This window comes from Physeter macrocephalus, chromosome 5 (genome assembly GCF_002837175.3).
Source record: "Physeter macrocephalus isolate SW-GA chromosome 5, ASM283717v5, whole genome shotgun sequence".
In the NCBI taxonomy this organism is placed as follows: Eukaryota; Metazoa; Chordata; class Mammalia; order Artiodactyla; family Physeteridae; genus Physeter; species Physeter macrocephalus.
In genome coordinates, this window is record NC_041218.1 from 57160587 (window position 1) to 57180607 (window position 20021).

Sequence of the window (20021 nt, forward strand, 5' to 3'; positions counted from 1 at the left end):
CTCTCCCGTTGCGGAGCACAGGCTCCGGACGCGCAGGCTCAGCGGCCATGGCTCACGGGCCCAGCCGCTCCGCGGCATGTGGGATCCTCCCAGACCCGGGCGCGAACCCGGTTCCCCTGCATCGGCAGGCGGACGCGCAACCACTGCGCCACCAGGGAAGCCCTGTGCCATCATATTTTTGAGGCTCAGTAGTTTATACCTATTGAGAAAGCATCTCAATTGAAAACTAAAACTCTTTGAATTATTCTGCAATTATCTTCCTGTATCCTGTGTACTCATAACCCAATCCCATTAATTGTTTTTTTATTCAAAATTTGTCTTCTACTTAGCCTTTTTCTTCCCATTCTAACACCACATCCCAATAGGCCCACATTATCTCACCTTTTTTTTGGTTTCCCTGACTCACTCTCCTTTACCTTTCAGAGCCAACCAATCACCACATTCTGCTGATTTTACCTTCTAAATATTTCTTGATTTATCCCCACTTCTGTTTCTACCTCATTGTCTTTCACTTGGACAGTGGGAAGGTTGACAGTGGAAGAAAGAAGAGTATGAATTTGTGATGATAGTAGCTACCAATTTTTGAGCACTTTCTAATGCTAGGCATTATGCTAAGCGTTTTACATTCATTTTCTTATTTAATCCTTATAACTGTTCTAAGAGCTGTGGATACTGTTTCTATCCCTCTTTCATAGGTGGAAAACCAGAGAGGTTAAGCAATTTGCACAAAGTCATGGTGGCAGAACAAGGATTGAAACCCACTCTGACCCAAGAGATTGTGTTCTTAACTTCAGCCCTGCACTGGCTCTTATATACTTGGTCACTGTTTAGGAGGTAGGATTGAGAGGCCTTGGTAATTGTTGTAAAGGGTAAGAGAGATGCTATGATCTGAATGTTCATTTCCCCCTAGAAATCATATGTAGCGATCGTACCCCCCAAGGTGATTGTATTAGGAGGTGGCGCCTTTGGGAAATGACTAAGTCATGAGGGCAGAGCCCTCATAAATGGGATTACTGCCCTTACAAAAGAGAGATTCCTGCCCCCTTCCACCATTTGAGGCTATAGCAAAACGATGGCCATCTGTGAACTAGAAAGTGGGCTCTCAACCAGACACCAGATCTGCTGGTTCCCTGATCTTGGACTTACAGCCTTCAGAACTGTGAGAAATAGATTTCTGATGTTTATATGCCACCCAGTCTATGATATTTTGTTATAGCAGCCCAAACAGACTAAGATAAGAGAAGACTCTAGTTTTCTGACTTGAGCAACTTAAGGGATGTAGGTGCTGGTCTCTGAGATAGAGGAACATGGACAAATTTGGGGGAAAAGAGGATTTGAGTGAAATGGGTCTCTGAGATAGGAAATGTGGGCATTTTTGGAGGGTAACAAATATTTTAGTAAGATGAAGATGACTTATGTTTTGGATACATTGAGTCAGAGGACATCCTAGAAGAGTGGCCCAGTGTAAAACTGAATATGAGTCTCTTCCTTTAGGAGGCCATGCTAGAGATAAATATTTGGCTTAAAGATACTGGCTGACACTCTGGGAGTGGGGAGTTCACTCAAGATGACGACTAAATGGGATGCATACCGAGAATTGAATCCTGTGGAAACACCCATGTTTAAAAAACAGGTGGAGGAGTATCTGCAAAGGATACTGGATACAAACTGTTTACAAAGCTAGGAGATGATGATGTCTGTGAGACTAAGGGAAGAGTTTCAAGTAAGGAGGAGTGGCCACTTGTCAAAAATGAGAAATCAAGTATGATGGAGACTTGAAAAGTGACCTTGAGCTTTGGCAACAGTTGGTGAGAAAGGGAAACGAAGAATTCAGAGTACTGTGGGATGGAGAATGAATGTGAATCAGGAAAGGGTGGTGAATGCTACCCACTTTTTCAAAGATTTTTTTCTGAAAAGCAGTATAATAGTAGTGGTTATGAGCTTGGACTAGACGAGACAGTCTGGGATCAAATTCTGGCTCTGCAGTTTATTAGCTTTGTGACTTTAGGCAAGTTGCTTAAACTTCTCAGTACTTCTGTTTCCCATCTGGAAAATGAGAAAAATAATAGTACCTGCCTTGGGGTTGTTGTGAGGATTCAGCTAATACATATAAAGCTCTTAGAAGATTGTCAGATTATAAAAACTTTTCAAGAAGTATTAGCCATCATCATCATTATTCTCATGCTGGAAAACTAGACTGGGGAAATAGGCTGGGATCAGATAATGAGGAGCCATATGTGTTAGTTCAGACAGTATGGATTTTATCCTAAAAGTAGCCAAAAACTGTCAAAGAATGTATATTTGACATGTTTAACCTTTGAAAAGGGTTGCTGTTTTCCAAAAAACATATCCCATATTCAGGTAGGTATGCTGCCACCAGGTGGCAGGTATATGTTATTGCTATACAGATGAAGCAGTAAAACCATGAGTTTTTTTTTTTAATATAAAATACTGACTGATTCAAATAGCTACATGTAAGCACCCTACTTCTAGCAGGGCACTTTGTTCCCAAAAAACTGATTAGTTAAGTGAAGGAGAGAAAAAGAGCCTTATAGTAAAGATAGATTTCAAAGGAAGCTAAGAGAAGTAATGTTGGGCCTCATGGGAAACTGAACAGCCATTTGGAACCAATGCCATTCTCTCTATCATCCCTTATTTCACTTTCACAATATCTGATGCTCCTCTCTTTGCAGATCAGCTTCTTTTTCTTGTACATCAGTTTGCACATGACCAAAAATTAAGGATGAATCCCCAAATTTGTTCTATTCAATGGAATTGTTTCCCACTATAGACACTTAAAAAAAAAAGAAGGGGGAGAGAAAAATTATTTAAATAGTGCAAGCAAATCAATTCATAGAGTAAGCATCTAGCTTAGTGGTTCCCAAACTTTGCTGCACGTTAGAAGCCTCTGGAAAGCTTTAAACAATTTCAAAGCCTAAGTCACACTCCAACCCCAAATCAGAAAGTCTGAGGTATGATCCAGGACTCACTATTTTTTAAAGATCCTCAATGTTCAGTAAAGTTTGGGACCCACTGACATAGCTAATTTGTGTGATTCTGCAAAACTAGGTGATTACACATCATGAACTCATATGCCAGCTACTTTACTTGGTGTGCAACTAAAGAAGTAAGGATGATTTCGTCAGAAGGAAAACTGGCTGTGCTGAATACACAAAAAAGTATTTTAGTCTGCAACATGACTAGTAGGTTGATAACATAAATGTACTTTATGGGTGATTTTAGGGATATTTGTATGATTATTGCATCATGCACTGATTTTTAAATCCTTCAATAAGATTCATCTCCCCTCTGTTAACTTTCTGGACATCTTTTCTAACTCTTTGTTCCCTAATTCCAAGAGAAGAATCTAATCAACTGCCTCTTTTCTCATCAAACTAGACTGGGAGGAGCAGCTGGGGTGTCCTGTATGGTAGGAGCTATGAGCACTGGCCAGTTTCCTCAGCAGGAAGTTCTAAATACATACTTTAAAAATACTTAAATATGTTTCACCTGTAAAAGAATACATATAAAATATATAGATAAGAAAAATGATTTTTAAAAAATGACCTCTATGCCTATCACCCAGTTTAAGAAATATACACATTCAAATACATTTGAAACCTTTCCCAATCTAATCCCACCCCCTCTCTACCTAAGGTAACTACAATTCTAAATTTTCTTTATCAGTGCCTTGCTTTTCTGTACCACATATGTTTACATAATATATTAGTTTTGCTGTTTTTGAATTTAATGGTATCATAAGCAGTATTTATTTTGAAGTTAATGGTATCATAGCAGTATTTAATGATTTTCTTTTTGTTCAGTATTATGTAAAGATGTTCATACCTGCATACTATTCCATTATAGGAATTTACCTCATTTAGCATTCTCATATCAGTGAGCATTTGGTTTATTTCCAGTTTTTCTGTTACAAACACTGGTGCTTTGTTAACTTTTGCCCATTTTCTGATGCATATGCCAAGGGCCTAGAGGTGTGCAGAGATCATAACCCCATGGTCCCTCAGTCCTCAGGGAGTAGTGAGTGTGTTGTGGAATGAGATAGGAAGAGGAAGTGAAACCAAAGCCAACTGATACTTACATGTTTATTATACACCCAGTTTCATCACAAATGATCTCTGACAGATCATTGGAGCTGTTGATGGGCACTGGACATCTGACAGGATAGGCCATTGAAGTGACCAGATACAGCAGTTCTTTTATTTTTTAAGTCGATATTTCCTGCAAAAAAAAATATGCGTATAAGAGAGAATAATATTCTATTATCTGTGGCTGATAAATGAACAAACCTCAGATGATAAGGTGGCATGTCTTTATGCTGCTGAGGGTGATAGCATCTGTTACAGGTATACCTTAGAGTTTTAGGGATTCTCCTTTACATGAACTGCTATTTATTTGAGATTAAGCTTTATACTATGTAGAAACTAGATAAGGTTGGGGCAAAGTGCCATTGTTCTCACCGTTCAGTGTTAGCAGTAAATGAGGTGACAGTGAAATGAAACAGAAGTTGGTGGCATCTGAACAGTGAGGTGTAATAATCTGTCACTGTTAGCAGTTATGCTTATGGGATGTCTGGAGAGGGTGTCTGGAGAGGCTGATGAAAGAGGCCAGGCCCCAGGACAGCATAATTCCTGGGACTTCTGCCTTATTTCTGTCTTTTGGGATGAGATTTTTGGTAGATGTGTAGTTGTATCATATCCTTTTAAAAATAGTGATATTAACATATAGGCCCATAGTTTTATTAGTGAATATTCTTTACAGATCTTTGGGGGAGGGAGGGAGGCAGTGAAAAATCTTTCAGAAAAGAAAACAATTATCCATAGTCTCATAACCTACAAGTAATCACTATTAACAGTTTGTTCGTTCTTTGTTTCTATGTATATTTTAAAACTTAGCTTGAATCATACTCTACATGCAGTTTTGGCCTCTTTTCTCCCCCAGCTTTAGTTGAGAGCATTTTCCCACATTAAATTTTTTTGGAAAACATTATCTTTGACAGGTACATAATATTACATTGTATGGTTGTACAGTAATGTAACCATGGACCTGATATATCATTTTAGTGTTATTTTTAGAAACTATACAGGTATTCTGAAGTTCTGAGGAATAAGCCTAAAATTGTTTATGGTTCCTCTTTTCTGTAAAAAAAAAAAAATTATCTTTTTTTTCACTCAACAAATTTTTATTGAGAACCTATATGCAGGCACTATTCGAGACTTAGAGTATTACATAGGCTTTGATTTTGATTAAAAATCCCTGCCCTCTTGGAGCATATCTTTAGTTATTTGTTCTGCAATAATAATTTGACTTCATATACTTCTTATAGTAACATGAGCCTAAAACAGTATTTTGATAATTTTATATACTTAGAAGTGATTTGTTCTAAACACTATAAAGTAATCATTCCACTTTTTATTCTATATCTTTTATCATTTTGGGATCATTTAGTAATAGATACTGTTTATTGAACTGTTTTTTCAAGCAACAGTTAAAAAGAAACTTTTTTATAATGTAGAATTCTAGTTTTTCTTCTACATAGTTAAGTGAGAGTACGGGGAAGAAAAAGGGAAAGGAACAGTTGAAAAGAACTTTTCCAATTTAAGCATTAAAAGCTGGAAGAAATTTTATTGATTGATTGACATATAGTTGATCTACAATTTATATTAGTTTCAAGTGTACAACATAGAGATTTAATATTTTTACAGTTTATACTCCATTTAAAGTTATTATAAAATATAGGCTATATTCCCTGTGCTGTACAGTATATCCTTGTACCTTACTTATAATATTTTATACATAGTAGTTTGTACCTCTTAATCCCCTACCACTGTATCTTGCCCCTTGCCCCACTGGTAACCACTAGTTTGTTCTCTATATCTATGAGTCTGTTTCTGTTTTGTTATATTCATTTGTTTGTTCTGTTTTTTAGATTCCACATGTAAGTGAAAACATACAGTATTTGTCTTTCTCTGTCTGACTTATTTCAGTAAGCATAAAACCCTCTGGTCCATCCATGTTGATACAAATGACAGAAGTTCATTCTTTTTTATGGCTGAGTAATATTCCATTGTATGTATACCACATTTTCTTTATCCATTCATCTGTTGATGGACACTTAGGTTGCTTCCATATGTTGGCTATTGTAAAGCTACTGTGAACATTGGGGTGCATGTATCTTTTTGAATTAGTGTTTTTGTTTTCTTAGGATATATCACCTAGGAGTGGACTTGCTGGATCATATGGTAAAACTGAAAGAAGTTTTAAGAGGTGCTTCTAATCCTCCTCTTCATTGTACAGTTGAAAAAACTGAGTTCTCTTGAGGTTAAGTGGCTTGTCCAGTGTCACATAGCTAGCTTATTAGAGTCTCTGTAAACACAGCAGTCCAGTACTCTAATATATGTAATCCATATTCTTTTTGAAACATTATTTTCACTCAAAAAATATTTGGGCCTACTATGTGCCAGACAATGAAATGTGTTAAAATTTGCAAAATTAAGGTAACTTTTTCAGTTCCAGAATCTGTTTTCTTCTTAGACATGAAAGTGTTCCAAAACTTTAAGAAAAATTCTGCATTGAATGAGGTTGTAGGATATAAATAAGACTGCTGGCTCCATAAGGTAAAGTCCTGTGGCCTTTTCCATATCTGATTTCCTTGGGTCTGTTTGGCACTGTTATTTTCCAACAGTTTGTATATTTTCATATCGTTGGAAAATATTATTCAGAGCATCTTTAAAGTGTTACTTTTGTCTTCTTTGTTTTCAGTTGCCCTACTTCAGCTCTACATACAAATTGTGTTTGGGTCAACTGTGTTATTCTTCTGTGTTTTCATAGTTAGGTCCCTGAAGTTTTGTTGTAATAGCTTGTACAGCATTCGTGTTCAGCATTCATTAGGGAATATCACAAAGGTAAAGGCTGCACGGACAGGTACAAATAGTTACATAATTAGAATTAATTAGGATTTCTTAAATTTTCTACAGTAAAAACATAGCTACTTACAGCTGCTTTTGAAGACTAGAGAAAGTAGATAACATTTTAAAAATATTTTATAATTTCTTGGTGCATGTGTATGTTGTGTGTGTGTTTTTTCCCTAGTGTTGTCAAAAAAGTATTTGTTTTGGTGATTTCATTTGTTCATGCCTTTAAACTTCGTGTTCTAGATTTAATGTTAGTGTTTTTAAGTTTAATGACAAACGAAGGAAAAGAGCTCAGAATGCGTGGAATGCAAATTGGTATAATGGAAGGAATACTGGATTTGGAGTCAGATGTTCTTGTTTTATTTTGCTACTTTTGGGCAAGTAACTCATATTTGTCTTCAAATCTCAGCTTCCACATTCTTTTCTCAATATTTCATGACTTCTCCCTTACATTCCCATTCAAATTAAGTCTTTCTGTTTTAGACTTTCTTTAGTACCTATACTTTTTCTTCAAAGCACTTTTTGTCTCTTGAAATGATATATTTCTGTATTTGTCCATATTTGTTTAATTTTTTTCTTCCTACCTGGATTACAATTCAGAGGAGTAGGGTTTGTATCTGTTTCATTACTACCTACCCTGCACAGGGCAGACACATGATAATTTATTCCATAAACTCAATATTTATTCCATAAACACAGTAAATATTTTTTAAATAAATGAACTACTCACTACTGTCTGTCGTATGCCAAGTTATTTCCTTCACAGCTGTGAAACTCTACAACCACACCTCTTACAGAAAGCCTTTTTTTGAGAAAATCAGGACAAGAGAAGTTCCCGTACTACCTGCTTAAAGATATATAGGACTATTGAGTTTACAAAATTGTACACTAACTTTTACCTTGTTTCTCACAACTCAATGAAATATTAAGCTGGCCTAGACTAAAAGATCCTACCGTTAAGACAGTGTATTTCGACTCATGTCTAGCTTTGGGCCTGGCACATAAACACCTGATGAACTCTCAAGAAACAAAACAGATTCCAGTTAGTACTTTTATTGACGTGACATTATAAAAACTTGGCATTTTTTTTACAGCATTAAAAAAATTCTTTGTTTTATTGAGAATGATCATTTATAAATAAATACTGAGTTTATGGAATAAATTATTAGTCATTTTTATTTAATTATTTATTCGTGTTCTGGTCAGGGTAAGACATTTGCTTGAGATCTGAATTAGTTTTGAAAGGCAAGTGTATATGGACATGATATCTTTCCAGTAAATCTTGCAGCTATTTCCGTGCCTGCATATGTTAACATTTTTATAATTGGCTTCCAAATGACAAACACAGATGTCTGTAGTCTGAATTTCCAACATGTTTTAGAATAAATGTTTTTCCAGTAATTTAAAGTGTACCATTGCAGTATCAAATGATTAGCTAATTGAATAGAATTTCTGATTTTTGCTTATCTGCCAGCTTGCCATTTTTCAGATTTAAAATAAAAATAGCTATTTATGATGTGATTTATGATGTGATCTTTTTCCCTTTCTCATGTTTTTACAAAACAGAACTCTTCCTAAAAAGCTATTATGGGCATTGTTTTTCTGAGAATTTGATTTTGTTGTTTGTTTAGTTTTTCTGTTTATTTGTTTTGCCTAGTGGGGTAGAGAGATTATGGTGAGAGGGAATATTTTATGTTTTAATTCATTTAATTGCCACTTTGAATTCTGAGACCATGGAACTTTTTTAGATAGTGGAATTAGATATGCCAGTTTATCATCTTAGTTCTTAGGTTCTGTGGAACAGTGCTTAAAATTATTGCTTAATGTTAACTTTTCTATAAAAGGTACGTTATCTTTTTTTCACTCATCATGTATTTATTGAGTACTGTTCTAGATTTTAAATATATAGCAGTGAACAAAATTTCTTACATTCATGGAGTTTACCTTCTGGTTAATTGTTCTGAAAAAATAATATGACTTCATGTAATCAATAACATAGGCCTGAAACAATGTCTTGGTAATTTTATGTGCTTAGAAGTGATTAGTTCTAAACACTGTAATAGAACTATTCTCCTTTTTTTTAATACCTGTGTTGGGTCTTCTTTGCTGCGCATGGGCTTTCTCTAGTTGCGGCGAGCAGGGGCTACTCTTCATTGTGGTGTGTGGGCTTCTCATTGCAGTGCCTTCTCTTGTTGCAGAGCACAGGCTCTAGGCCTGTGGGCTTCAGTAGTTGTGGCTCGTGGGCTCTAGAGCGCAGGCTCAGTAGTTGTGGCGCATGGGCTTAGTTGCTCTGCGGCATGTGGGATCTTCCTAGACCAGGGCTCGAACCCTCGTCCCCTGCATTGTCAGGTGGTTTCTTAACCACTGCACCACCAAGGAAGTCCCTATTCTACTTTTTATTCCATATCTATTATTAACCTTTTCATTGGGTTCATTTAATAATGGATACTGTTGTCTCAGGCAGTGGGGTTTTTGTTTGGTTTTTTTAATCAGTCTTTTTATAGTACAGGATTTTAGTTTTCTCTTTTTTTATGTATTTGTACATATAAATAAATATTAAATATAAATTATAAATCCTAACAGTTGAAATTTTAAACAAAACCTGCATCATTGTCCTGATATCCTCTGCTGTCTGAATATATTTTTAAATCTTAAGAATGTCAGTAGCATTTTTTTGCTTTTACATTCTTTCTGAGGGATCATTTTAAAATGATGTCCCTAGACTTTTGATTCTATTTACAGATAATATATAATAGTGTTTCAGTTGGTTTATTTTTAAGAATGAATTTGCTCTCCAAAGTAGTTTAAATGCATTCCAGCAGCTTAATAATGTACAAATAGAGGCAACTGGTCTTGCATCTGTTCCTTAAGCAGATAGTAGAATAACTGACTAGTTGCTGATCAACTGGGGAAGAAATTTCAATGTGATATATTTTTATATTACAAGATCAGTGATTAGGTATTTCTGACTTATTAATTAGACACATTTGTTAAGTAAACAATACATATCTATAAACTTTTCTTCATTTACAGCAGACAAAAGTGTAACATATGCTGTATGTTATTCTATAGATTCTAGTATTTGTCATATATTTTGATAGTTAATGATATCAACATCATCAAGATTGCTTTATTCCTTTATATCATAAGACATTTACTGGCCATCTTTGTAATTCGTCTAACTTATATATTAATATATTTGTATATTTCCTCTGTTTCCTCTTTTTAAGGCACAAAGGGCTTACACCTGTTCTTATGCTTTTGTTTGTCTCAGATTGACTGAGTTCAAATTAAATTTAGGAATTGGTAGTTAATAGTTGCTTCATATAAAATTTGGAAAATTTATGCTCCAAAAAGGAAATTTCAAGTGAGCATAAGGAAAAATACCTGTAATCCCAAATCCAGAGACATACCAAACTTGTTATGGTTATATTCTTCCAGAATTTATCCATGCCTATGTGTATAATGTTATTAAAATTTAAGATAGGTATAATTGTTGAAGACTGTGAGCCTGAGGCCTGCCTTATCTTTGTTAAAAAAGATGCACTTAATTTTCCTTTTACTAAAAAAGGTTATATTGCAATATTATACCTAATGTTGTGTATAAACATTTACTCTTAATCATGGTTTACATTAATATTTTTAATATTAATAATGGTTTGCATTAGTATTATTTTAATTGAATTAATCTAGTGTTGCCCAAAATATGTTATCCATACTTCTGATATAGGTAGTGATGAGATAGTTTAGGTGATATCCTGATCCAGTATTAAATAACAGTGGATAGTATTGTAAAAAAAAAAAGTAACTACTTTTCCAGGTTTCTTTAACCAGGTTTCTTATAAGCCAGAAGTCTGATACTCATAGATCCTTAGCACCCCTCTAACACTTGCCTGTTTCTCTTAGAGCCATCAGCAGTATATCTAGCTAAAATTTTAATAATAGTTTTATTTTTCATTGTATTCATTTTTGCTTTTATTAAAAAAAAAAATGACAAGTGGGGCTTCCCTGGTGGCACAGTGGTTGAGAGTCCACCTGCCGATCCAGGGGACACGGGTTCGTGCCCTGGTCCGGGAAGATCCCACAAGCCGCGGAGCGGCTAGGCCCGTGAGCCATGGCCGCTGAGCCTGCGTGTCCGGAGCCTGTGCTCCACAACGGGAGAGGCCACAACAGTGATAGGCCCACGTACTGCCAAAAAAAAAAAAAAAAAAAAGACAAGTGATACTATCTTTTAATTTATGCCAAGGATAGAAAGTATCCTTTTAAAATAAATTTAAATAAGAAAAGTACACTAGTTAAAACATTAAGTAACTGGTAAGTTTAGGTGACACTAGGATATGGCAAAAATTCTGATGATGGTATGCAATTGAGTAAGGGCTAGGAGGCTCTACTGTTTGATACTGAAAATATTTATAATTTTTCCCATTATAAACAAGTCTGCAGTGATCATTTGTATAGCTAAAGCTTTTACATGAAATAATTACATTTACTAATATAATAAGTGGAAGTCACAGAAATTCCACAAAGCAAATGCATTTAGAGCTCCTGTGTTTTCATATAATCTCATATCCAGAGATTATACTCTCACTAAACAGTGAATGAGGATGCCTGTTTTTTATTCTACCCAACTCTGGGCTAATTTTTTTTCTTTCGACATGATATTTTCAGTTCTTCTCAACATTTGAACAGCATTCATTCAGAAATACCTAGTTTCTTAGCAATTCAGTAGTCATTCTTGTGTTAAACACAGTAACCATTGTCCATTATTTTGTCATCATTTTAGTGATGGGTTGATCTTTTAAAGAAAGTGACTCCAAATCTACTTTTTTCTTAGTGCTGATAACGAAAAATTATCTTTGACAATAACGATGATTTTTTTTTTCTGTAGCTTGCCCAGTTTCGACAAAGGAAAGCTCAGTCTGATGGGCAGAATCCTAAGAAGCAGAAAAAAAAGAGGAAAACTTCAAGTAGTAAACATGACATGTCAGCATACCATGCTGTGAATATTGAGCAATCACAGACTGATGAGATGTGCACAAATAGTTCTCAGAGATTAGGATCAGCTGTGACTCCTGAATCCACAATAATGAGAACTCTACACAGTGGAGAAATAGTTAAACATGACCAGGTCTTCTCTGTTGAAGTAAGTATTCATCCAGATTTTTAAATACTAGCATTCTAAGTGTAAAGTTGTTGAAATGACAACACTCATTAGCACCGTATGCAATTTTTGTGAGCTTGATTTAACAAACACTTATTGAGCAGCTATATTACACCAAAGATAGAGCACCAAGCATACAAAGATAAATATGACAGTCTCTATACTTGAAAGTCACTCTAGTGGGGAAGGTGGATATAAGATAGGCTGTGTACCTTGATTAGAGCCATGCTAGCAGCAGTGCACATGGTGCCCTAAAGTACCATGATTTGGGGGAATGCCCAGATCAGTCTTGTGTGTGTTATTTGGGAAAGTTTCCAGGAAGAGAACCAAGTCTTGAGGTGTAAGAGTTAGCTAGAGGCAAAGAAGTAGGGCAGACAACCTCCATGCTAAAGAATCAGCATTCTCAAAGACATGAAACAGTGTGATGTGATTTGGAAACCTTAAGTAGTTTAGTTTTAAATGGATCTCAAAATGATCAGGATAGGATGGTGGTAATGGTGAACAGAGGGAGGCTGTACCTGGCCCATAGAAAGTTTTCCTCAATAAATGCTAATTTTCTTCCTCCCCTTAATGATGGAATTTTCAAGATTAAGGAGATGAGGGAGAAGTTAAAAGTGGATTGGGTGGTGGGTGGGATGGTGGAGCTACCAACTAAGACCAGGAGTAGAGAATGATGGGATGCTTAGGAGGAAGAGTGTTGTAGAACGCAAAAAATGATCATTTGGATTGTGCCCTGGCATATTTAGGTGGAAATAGAATTTAGATATATAGGGATTTGAGCTTTAGTCAAGGGTCAGATGTCATAGAGATTTGCTATTCATCATAAAAGTGGATCTGACTTTTTCCTACTTAGAGTTTTTGAGCATTTTGGATACATAGATTAATGTTTTTCATCAACTTTGGGAAGTTTTCAGCCATTATATCTTTGAATATTCTTTCTGACCCTTTCCTCTCCTTCTGAGTCTCCATTATTCATATGTTAGTATGTTTGTTGCACAGGTCTTTGATGATTTGTTCATTTTTTAAAAATTCCTTTTTCTTTTTCTCAGACTGGATAATTTCAGTTGCACTGTATTGAAGTTTGCTCTGATTCTTCTTCCTCCTCCTAAGATCTCCTGTTAAGCCCCTCTAGTGAATTTTACATTTCAGTTATTTTACTTTTAACTCCAGAATTTCTCTTTGGTTCTTTTATAAATTCTTTCTTTTTTTCTATTCCCTATTTGGCAAGGCATTGTTCTTATAATTTTCTTTAGTTTTTTAGACATTAGTTCCTTCATTTATTTGACTTTTTAAAAAATAGCTAATTTAAAATCTTTGTCTATTAAGTCCAATATCTATTTTCCTCAGGGGCAGTTTCTACTGATTACTGTTTTTCTTGTGTATGGGCCATACTTTCCTTTTTCTTTGTGTATTTGTAATTTTTAAAAAAATTATTTATTTATTTTTGGCTGCATTGGTCTTCTTTGCTGCAAGTGGGCTTTCTCTAGTTGCAAAGAGCAGGGGCTACTCTTCATTGCTGTGTGCAGGCTTCTCATTGCGGTGGCTTCTCTTGTTGCTCTAGGCACGCGGGCTTCAGTAGTTGTGGCTCGTGGGCTCTAGAGTGCAGGCTCACTAGTTGTGGCACATGGGCTTAGTTGCTCCACGGCATTTGGGATCTTCCTGGACCAGGGCTTGAACCCGTGTCCCCTGCATTGGCAGGTGGATTCTTAACCACTGCGCCACCAGGGAAGCCCTGTATTTGTAATTTTTTGTTGAAATCTAGATCTTTTGTATAATACAATATAGTAACTGTGGTGCTTGATTTGATTTGAAGATGTTTTTATTTTCATTTTCTGCCTAACAAATCAATACTTGGGCTTTCACTGGAATTTTAGCATTTCACGTGCAGAGTGTCTGTTCACCATTTTATCCTCAGTAGCACAGTTCTTAGTACATGATATGCATTTAAACAATAGCCATTTGAAAGAATAAGTAAGTGAGCTAACCATAAGGACTGGCATCATGAAAGTGGTTTTTTTTGACCTCACTGGGTCTTCATTGCTGCACATAGGCTTTCTCTAGTTGTGGCGAGTGGGGGCTACTCTTCGTTGCAGTGCACAGGCTTCTCATTGTGGTGGCTTCTCTTGTTGCTGAGCATAGGCTCTAGGTGCACGGGCGTCAGTAGTTGCAGCATGCAGGCTCAGTAGTTGTGGCACACGCAGCCCAGAGTCTGCAGGCTTCAGTAGTTGCAGCGTGTGGGCTCAGTAGTTGCAGCACACAGGCTCTAGAGCACGCGGGCTTCAGTAGTTGTGGTGCGCAGGCTCAGTAGTTGTGGCACACAGGCTTAGTTGCCTGTGGCATGTGATATCTTCCCGGACCAGAGATCGAACTGATGTCCCCTGCATTGGCAGGTGGATTCTTAACCACTGGACCACCTGGAAAGTCCCATGAAAGTGTTTTAGATTTAAAAGAGGGCCACATAAGTTAGGAACCACTGCCACAGGATTTTAGAACAGGAGTAAGCTTATTTCTGTTCCTGGCATCATTACTACATCAGAGAGGAGGTTGACTTGGAACTTGATCTTGAGTGCTGAATAAAATTTCCGTAAGTGTAGATGAGAAAGGAGACAGTAATGCTTCCTGTTTGGTTTTTTTTCAGTTTTTGCTTTTTTTGTTTATTTGGTTGGGGTTTTTTTGTTTTTTGTTTCTGTTAATTTTTTTGAGCTCATTGGACAGGTACTTTATTATCTTTCTCCATTTTGGAGGAGTACTTCTCAGACTTCCATGTATATACAGATCACACGTGGGATCTTTTTAAAATGTAGATTCTGATTCAGCAGGTCTGGGTGGGGCCCATGAATCAGCTTTTAAAAAATTTTTAATGTTTTTAAATTGAAATATAGTTGATTTACAATGTTGTGTTAGTTTCTGGTATACAGCAGAGTGATTCAGTTATAAGTATATATACATATATTTATGTATATATATGCATCCATATATATGTATATATACTTATTCAGATTCTTTTCCATTAGGGTTTATTACAAGATATAGAATATAGTTCCATATGCTATACAGTAGGATCTTGTTGTTTATCTCTTTTATATATAGTAGATTGTATCTGCTAATCCCAAAGTTCTAATTTATCACTCCCTGCATTTCCTCTTTGGTAACCGTAAGTTTGTTTTCTACATCTGTGAGTTTGTTTCTGTTTTGTAAGTAAGTTCATTTGTGTCATATTTTTAGGTTCGACATGTAAGTTATATCATATGATGTTTGTCTTTCTCTGTTTGACTTACTTCACTTACTATGATAATCTCTAAGTCCATGCATGTTGCTGCAAATGGCATTATTTCTTTTTTTAATGGCTGAGTAATATTCCATTATACATATATATATATATATATATATATATCTCTCACATCTTCTTTATCCATTCATCTGTCGATGGACACTTAGGTTGTTTCCTTGTCTTAGCTATTGTAAATAGTACTGCTATGAACATTGGAGTGCAATATCTCTCTCTCTCTCTCTCACATCTTCTTTATCCATTCATCTGTCGATGGACACTTAGGTTGTTTCCTTGTCTTAGCTATTGTAAATAGTACTGCTATGAACATTGGAGTGCATGTATCTTCTCCAGTTAAGAGTTTTCTCCAGATATATGCCCAGGAGTGGAATTGCTGGATCATATGGTATTCATATGAGTATTATGTTGGCCGTGAGTTTGTGATAAATAACTTTTATTATGTTGAGATATGTTCTCTCTACACCAACTTTAGTAAGAGTTTTTATCATGAATGGATATTTCACAAAAATAAACTCAAAATGGTTTAAAGACCTAAATATAAGACTGGATACTATAAAACTCTTAGAGGAAAACATAGGCAGAACACTCTTTGGCATAAATTGCAGCAATATCTTTTTCGATCCGTCTCCTAGAGTAATGGAAATAAAAAGAAAAATAAACACCTAATTAAACCCAAAAGCTTTTGCACAGCAAAGGAGACCATAAACAGAATGAAAAGACAACGCACAGAATAGGAGAAAATATTTGCAAGTGATGTGACCGACAATGGATTAATCTCCAAAACTTACAAACAGCTCATATGGCTTAATATCAAAAAAACAACCCAATCAAAAAATGGGCAGAAGACCTATATAGACATTTCACCAAAGAAGATATACAGATGGCCAAGACGCACATGAAAAGATGCTCAATGTCGCTAATTATTAGAGAAATGCAAATCAAAACTACAATGAGATACCACCTCACACCAGTCAGAATGGCCATCATCACAAAGTCTACAAACAATAAATGCTGGAGAGGGTGTGGAGAAAAGGGAACCCTCCTATACTGGTGGGAATATAAATTGGCATAGCCACTATGAAGAACAGTATGGAGGTTCCTTAAAAAACTAAAAATAGAGGTAACATATGATCCAGTAATCCCACTTCTGAGCATATATCTAGAGAAAACCATGGTTCGAAAGGATACATGCACCCCAGTGTTCATTGCAGCACTGTTTACAATAGCTAAGACATGGAAACAGTCTAAATATCCATTGACAGCTGAATGGATAAAGAAGATGTGGTACATATATACAAGGGAATATTACTCAGCCATTAAGAAGAATGATGGATGGACCTAGAGTCTTTCATACAGAGTGAAGTAAGTCAGACACAGAAAGACAAATATCATATGATATTGTTTATATGTGGAATCTAAAAAAATGATACAAATGAACTTATTTAGAAAACAGAAACAGACTCACAGACTTAGAGAATGAATTTATGGTTATCAGGGGGAAGGGTTGGGGGGAGGGATAGATTGGGAGTTTGAGATTAACTTGTACACACTGCTGTATTTAAAATAGATAACCCTATTAGAATTTTTTAATGTTTCTTTACATGTATACACAGGATAATTTTATAGATGTAAACATTATGTTTAATTGTATTCAATAACATGAACACAAAAGTGGAATGATAATAAAATAGATAACCAACAAGGACCTACTGTATAGCACAGCGAATTCTTAGTAGTCTGTAATAACCTAAATGGGAAAAGAACTTGAAAAAGAATAGATACATGTGTATGTATAACTGAATCACTTTGCTGTACACCTGAAACTAACACAACATTGTTAATCAACTATACTCCAATATAAAATTAAAATTTTTAAAATTTTAAAAAAATGGATGTTGAATTTTATCAAATGCTTTTTCTGCATCTATTGAGATGATCATGTGGTTTTTGTCTTTTCTTGTGTTGATGTGTGGTGTATCATATTGATTGATTTGCATATGTTGAACCATCCTTGTGAACCTCAGATGAATCCAGCTTAATCGTGGTGTATGATCCTTTTTAATGTGTTGGTGGATTTGGTTTGCTAATATTTTGTGGAGGATTTTCGCATCTATATTAATCAAAGATATTGTATTGTAATTTTCTTTTTTGTGGTATCTTTGTCTGGTTTGGGTATCAAGGTGATAGTGGCTTCAAACAATGACTTTGGGAGTTTTCCCTTCCCTTTAATCTTTTGGAAGAATTTGAGCAGGATTGATATAAGTTCTTCTTTGTATGTTTAGTAATCCCCCAGTGAAGCCATCCAGTTCTGGACTTTTGTTTGAAGGCAGTTTTTTAAAATTACAGATTCTGTTTAACTTCTAGTGATCAGTCTGTTCAAATTCTCTGTTTCTTCTTGATTCAGTTTTGGTGGGCTGTATGTTTCTAGGAACTGGTCCATTTCTTCTAGGTTGTCCAATTTGTTGGCACATAATTGTTTATAGTATTCTCTTATGGTTTTTTGTATTTCTGTGGTATCAGTTGTTATTTCTCCTCTTTCATTTCTTATTTTATTTTGGTCCTCTTTTCTTCTTGGTGATCCCTGCCAGAGGTTTGTCGATTTTGTCCTTTCAAAACATCAGCTCTTGGTTTTAGTGATTATTTCTATTGTTTTTTAAATCTCTGTTGTTGTTTTTTTTCCTCACTGATCTTTATTATTTCCTTCCTTCTGCTGACTTTAGGTTTTGCTTTTTCTTCTTCTTCTAATTCTTTTAGGTGGTAGGTTAGGTTGTTTATTTGAGAAATTTCTTGTTGTTTGAGCAAGTCCTGTGTCACTATGAACTTCACTCTTAGGACTACTTTTGCTGCATTTCATAGCTTTTGTATGGTTGTGTTTTCATTGTCATTTGTCTCAAGGTATTTTTAAAATTTCATTGTTGAGCCATTAGTTTTTTAGTAGCATATTGTTTAGTCTCCCTGTAATCATTTTTTCTCATTTTTCTCTCTGCAGTTGATTTCTAGTTTCATGCTGTTGTGATCAAAAAAGATGCTTGAAATAATTTCTATCCTTTTAAATTTGTTTAGGCTTGCCATGTGTCCTAGTATGTGGTCTATCCCAGAGAATATTCCATGTGCACTTGAAAAGAATGTAATCTGTTTTGGGGGGATGTAATGTCCTGAAAATATCAAGTCTAACTGTTCTGTTGTGTCATTTACGATCTCTGTTGCCTTATTGATTTTCTGTCTGGAAGATCTGTCCATTGATGTCAGAGGGGTGTTAAAGTCTCCTATTATTATTATATTTCCATCAGTTTCTCCCTTTATGTCTGTTAGTATTTGTATTATGTGGGTGCTTCGATATTGGGTTCACATATGGTTCATATTTGTTGAGTGAAAAAAATGAAATATCTGGGTCTCTTTTCGCACTTGTAAAATTAGATTCTTAGATTTGATGAGAGCATGTGAACAGTGAAAGCAGTGAAAATTTAGGTTTCCTCTTTGACTCTTCCTAGTACTTCTAAGCTGAGGGAAGCTTAGAAAAGCCACTCACTGCATACCCAAATCCCAGGGATGTAAGGGTGAAGCAAGAATGTCTTTGAAAATTTTTTGTAAGCTGCAACAGTGTTAATAACAACAGAGGTTGGTAATTTTCTTCAAGTTATTGCTACTTTTCTAGCACCAAAATTTGATGGTTCTTCATTTTAAAGAAATTGAACTTTTTGGAGTAACAATTTAAGACTTTATTTTATTTAAAAGAGATAAAAGAATTAGAAGGATGGTATCTTTTTTGGTGCTTTTGTCTTACAAATGATTTGTAGTGTATAAAAGACCCTGTGTGAAAGTACTTCTTGATACTTTTATATTTAGAAAACTGCCTAGTGATAAATTTTAGATGTGTTATTTAGCCATTGTGATTCATAATCAGAGTGGAATTTTTAAAGAATTTAATAATTTTTTACCTGTTTTTTAGTAATATTTTTTTAGTTTTCTATCATAAGTTACCAATAGTAATGGGCTAATAAAGTACAGTATTTGGAGAGGGGACGCAGTAGAAAGGCTTTACTATAATCCGTTTTTACTTTCTGTTTTAGCCGGAAAGTGAAATTTCAACCACGGCAGATGATTATAGTTCAGAGGTAAGGATAAGTAACACTGTGATTGACATTTCATATTTTTTTGAAATTATTGTTGATTATTAGTACTTTATTACTTGCAACTCACATGCTTTATGTTTTTATGAATATAATAAGAATATAGCACAGTATGATGTAATGTAAATGACCTAGAAAACCTGAAGTTCATATTTTTCTGACATATCTTTTTTTCAGATTATTAACTAAAGTCTTAAATTTGTTTGAATAAGTTGGTCCTTAATTAGATTGAGGCCTTGTTTTAGTTTCTAGAAAAGTGTTTGAAATTGGGTTTCTAGGATACATGATATAAGGTATCCATATTTAACACAGTAAGCATTTCATATTATAGGGTATTTTATTTTGCGTAATGCTTTTTACAGCTGCTTGAATTCTAGTTAATTATATAAATTCATTTATTGAAATTAATGTTGCAGCAGTGATTTTTAATTTAGGTTATAAAAGCTAACATGGGCATTGGACACTTTAGGAAATACCTTCTTTATGTGTTAATAAATGTATGTCATTTT

General features: G+C 35.1%; 1 protein-coding gene across 18 annotated transcripts in view; it reads left to right on the forward strand.

Moving 5' to 3' along the window:
• AKAP9 (A-kinase anchoring protein 9) overlaps window positions 1-20021 on the forward strand; it is a 196380-nt gene that overhangs the window by 46401 nt on the left and 129958 nt on the right. For all 18 annotated transcript variants that reach the window (XM_055084976.1, XM_055084981.1, XM_055084975.1 and 15 more), the window contains 2 exons: window positions 11821-12075; window positions 19453-19497. In XM_055084976.1, the coding sequence (XP_054940951.1) occupies window positions 11821-12075; window positions 19453-19497 (300 nt within the window). The remainder of the gene's footprint in view (window positions 1-11820; window positions 12076-19452; window positions 19498-20021) is intronic.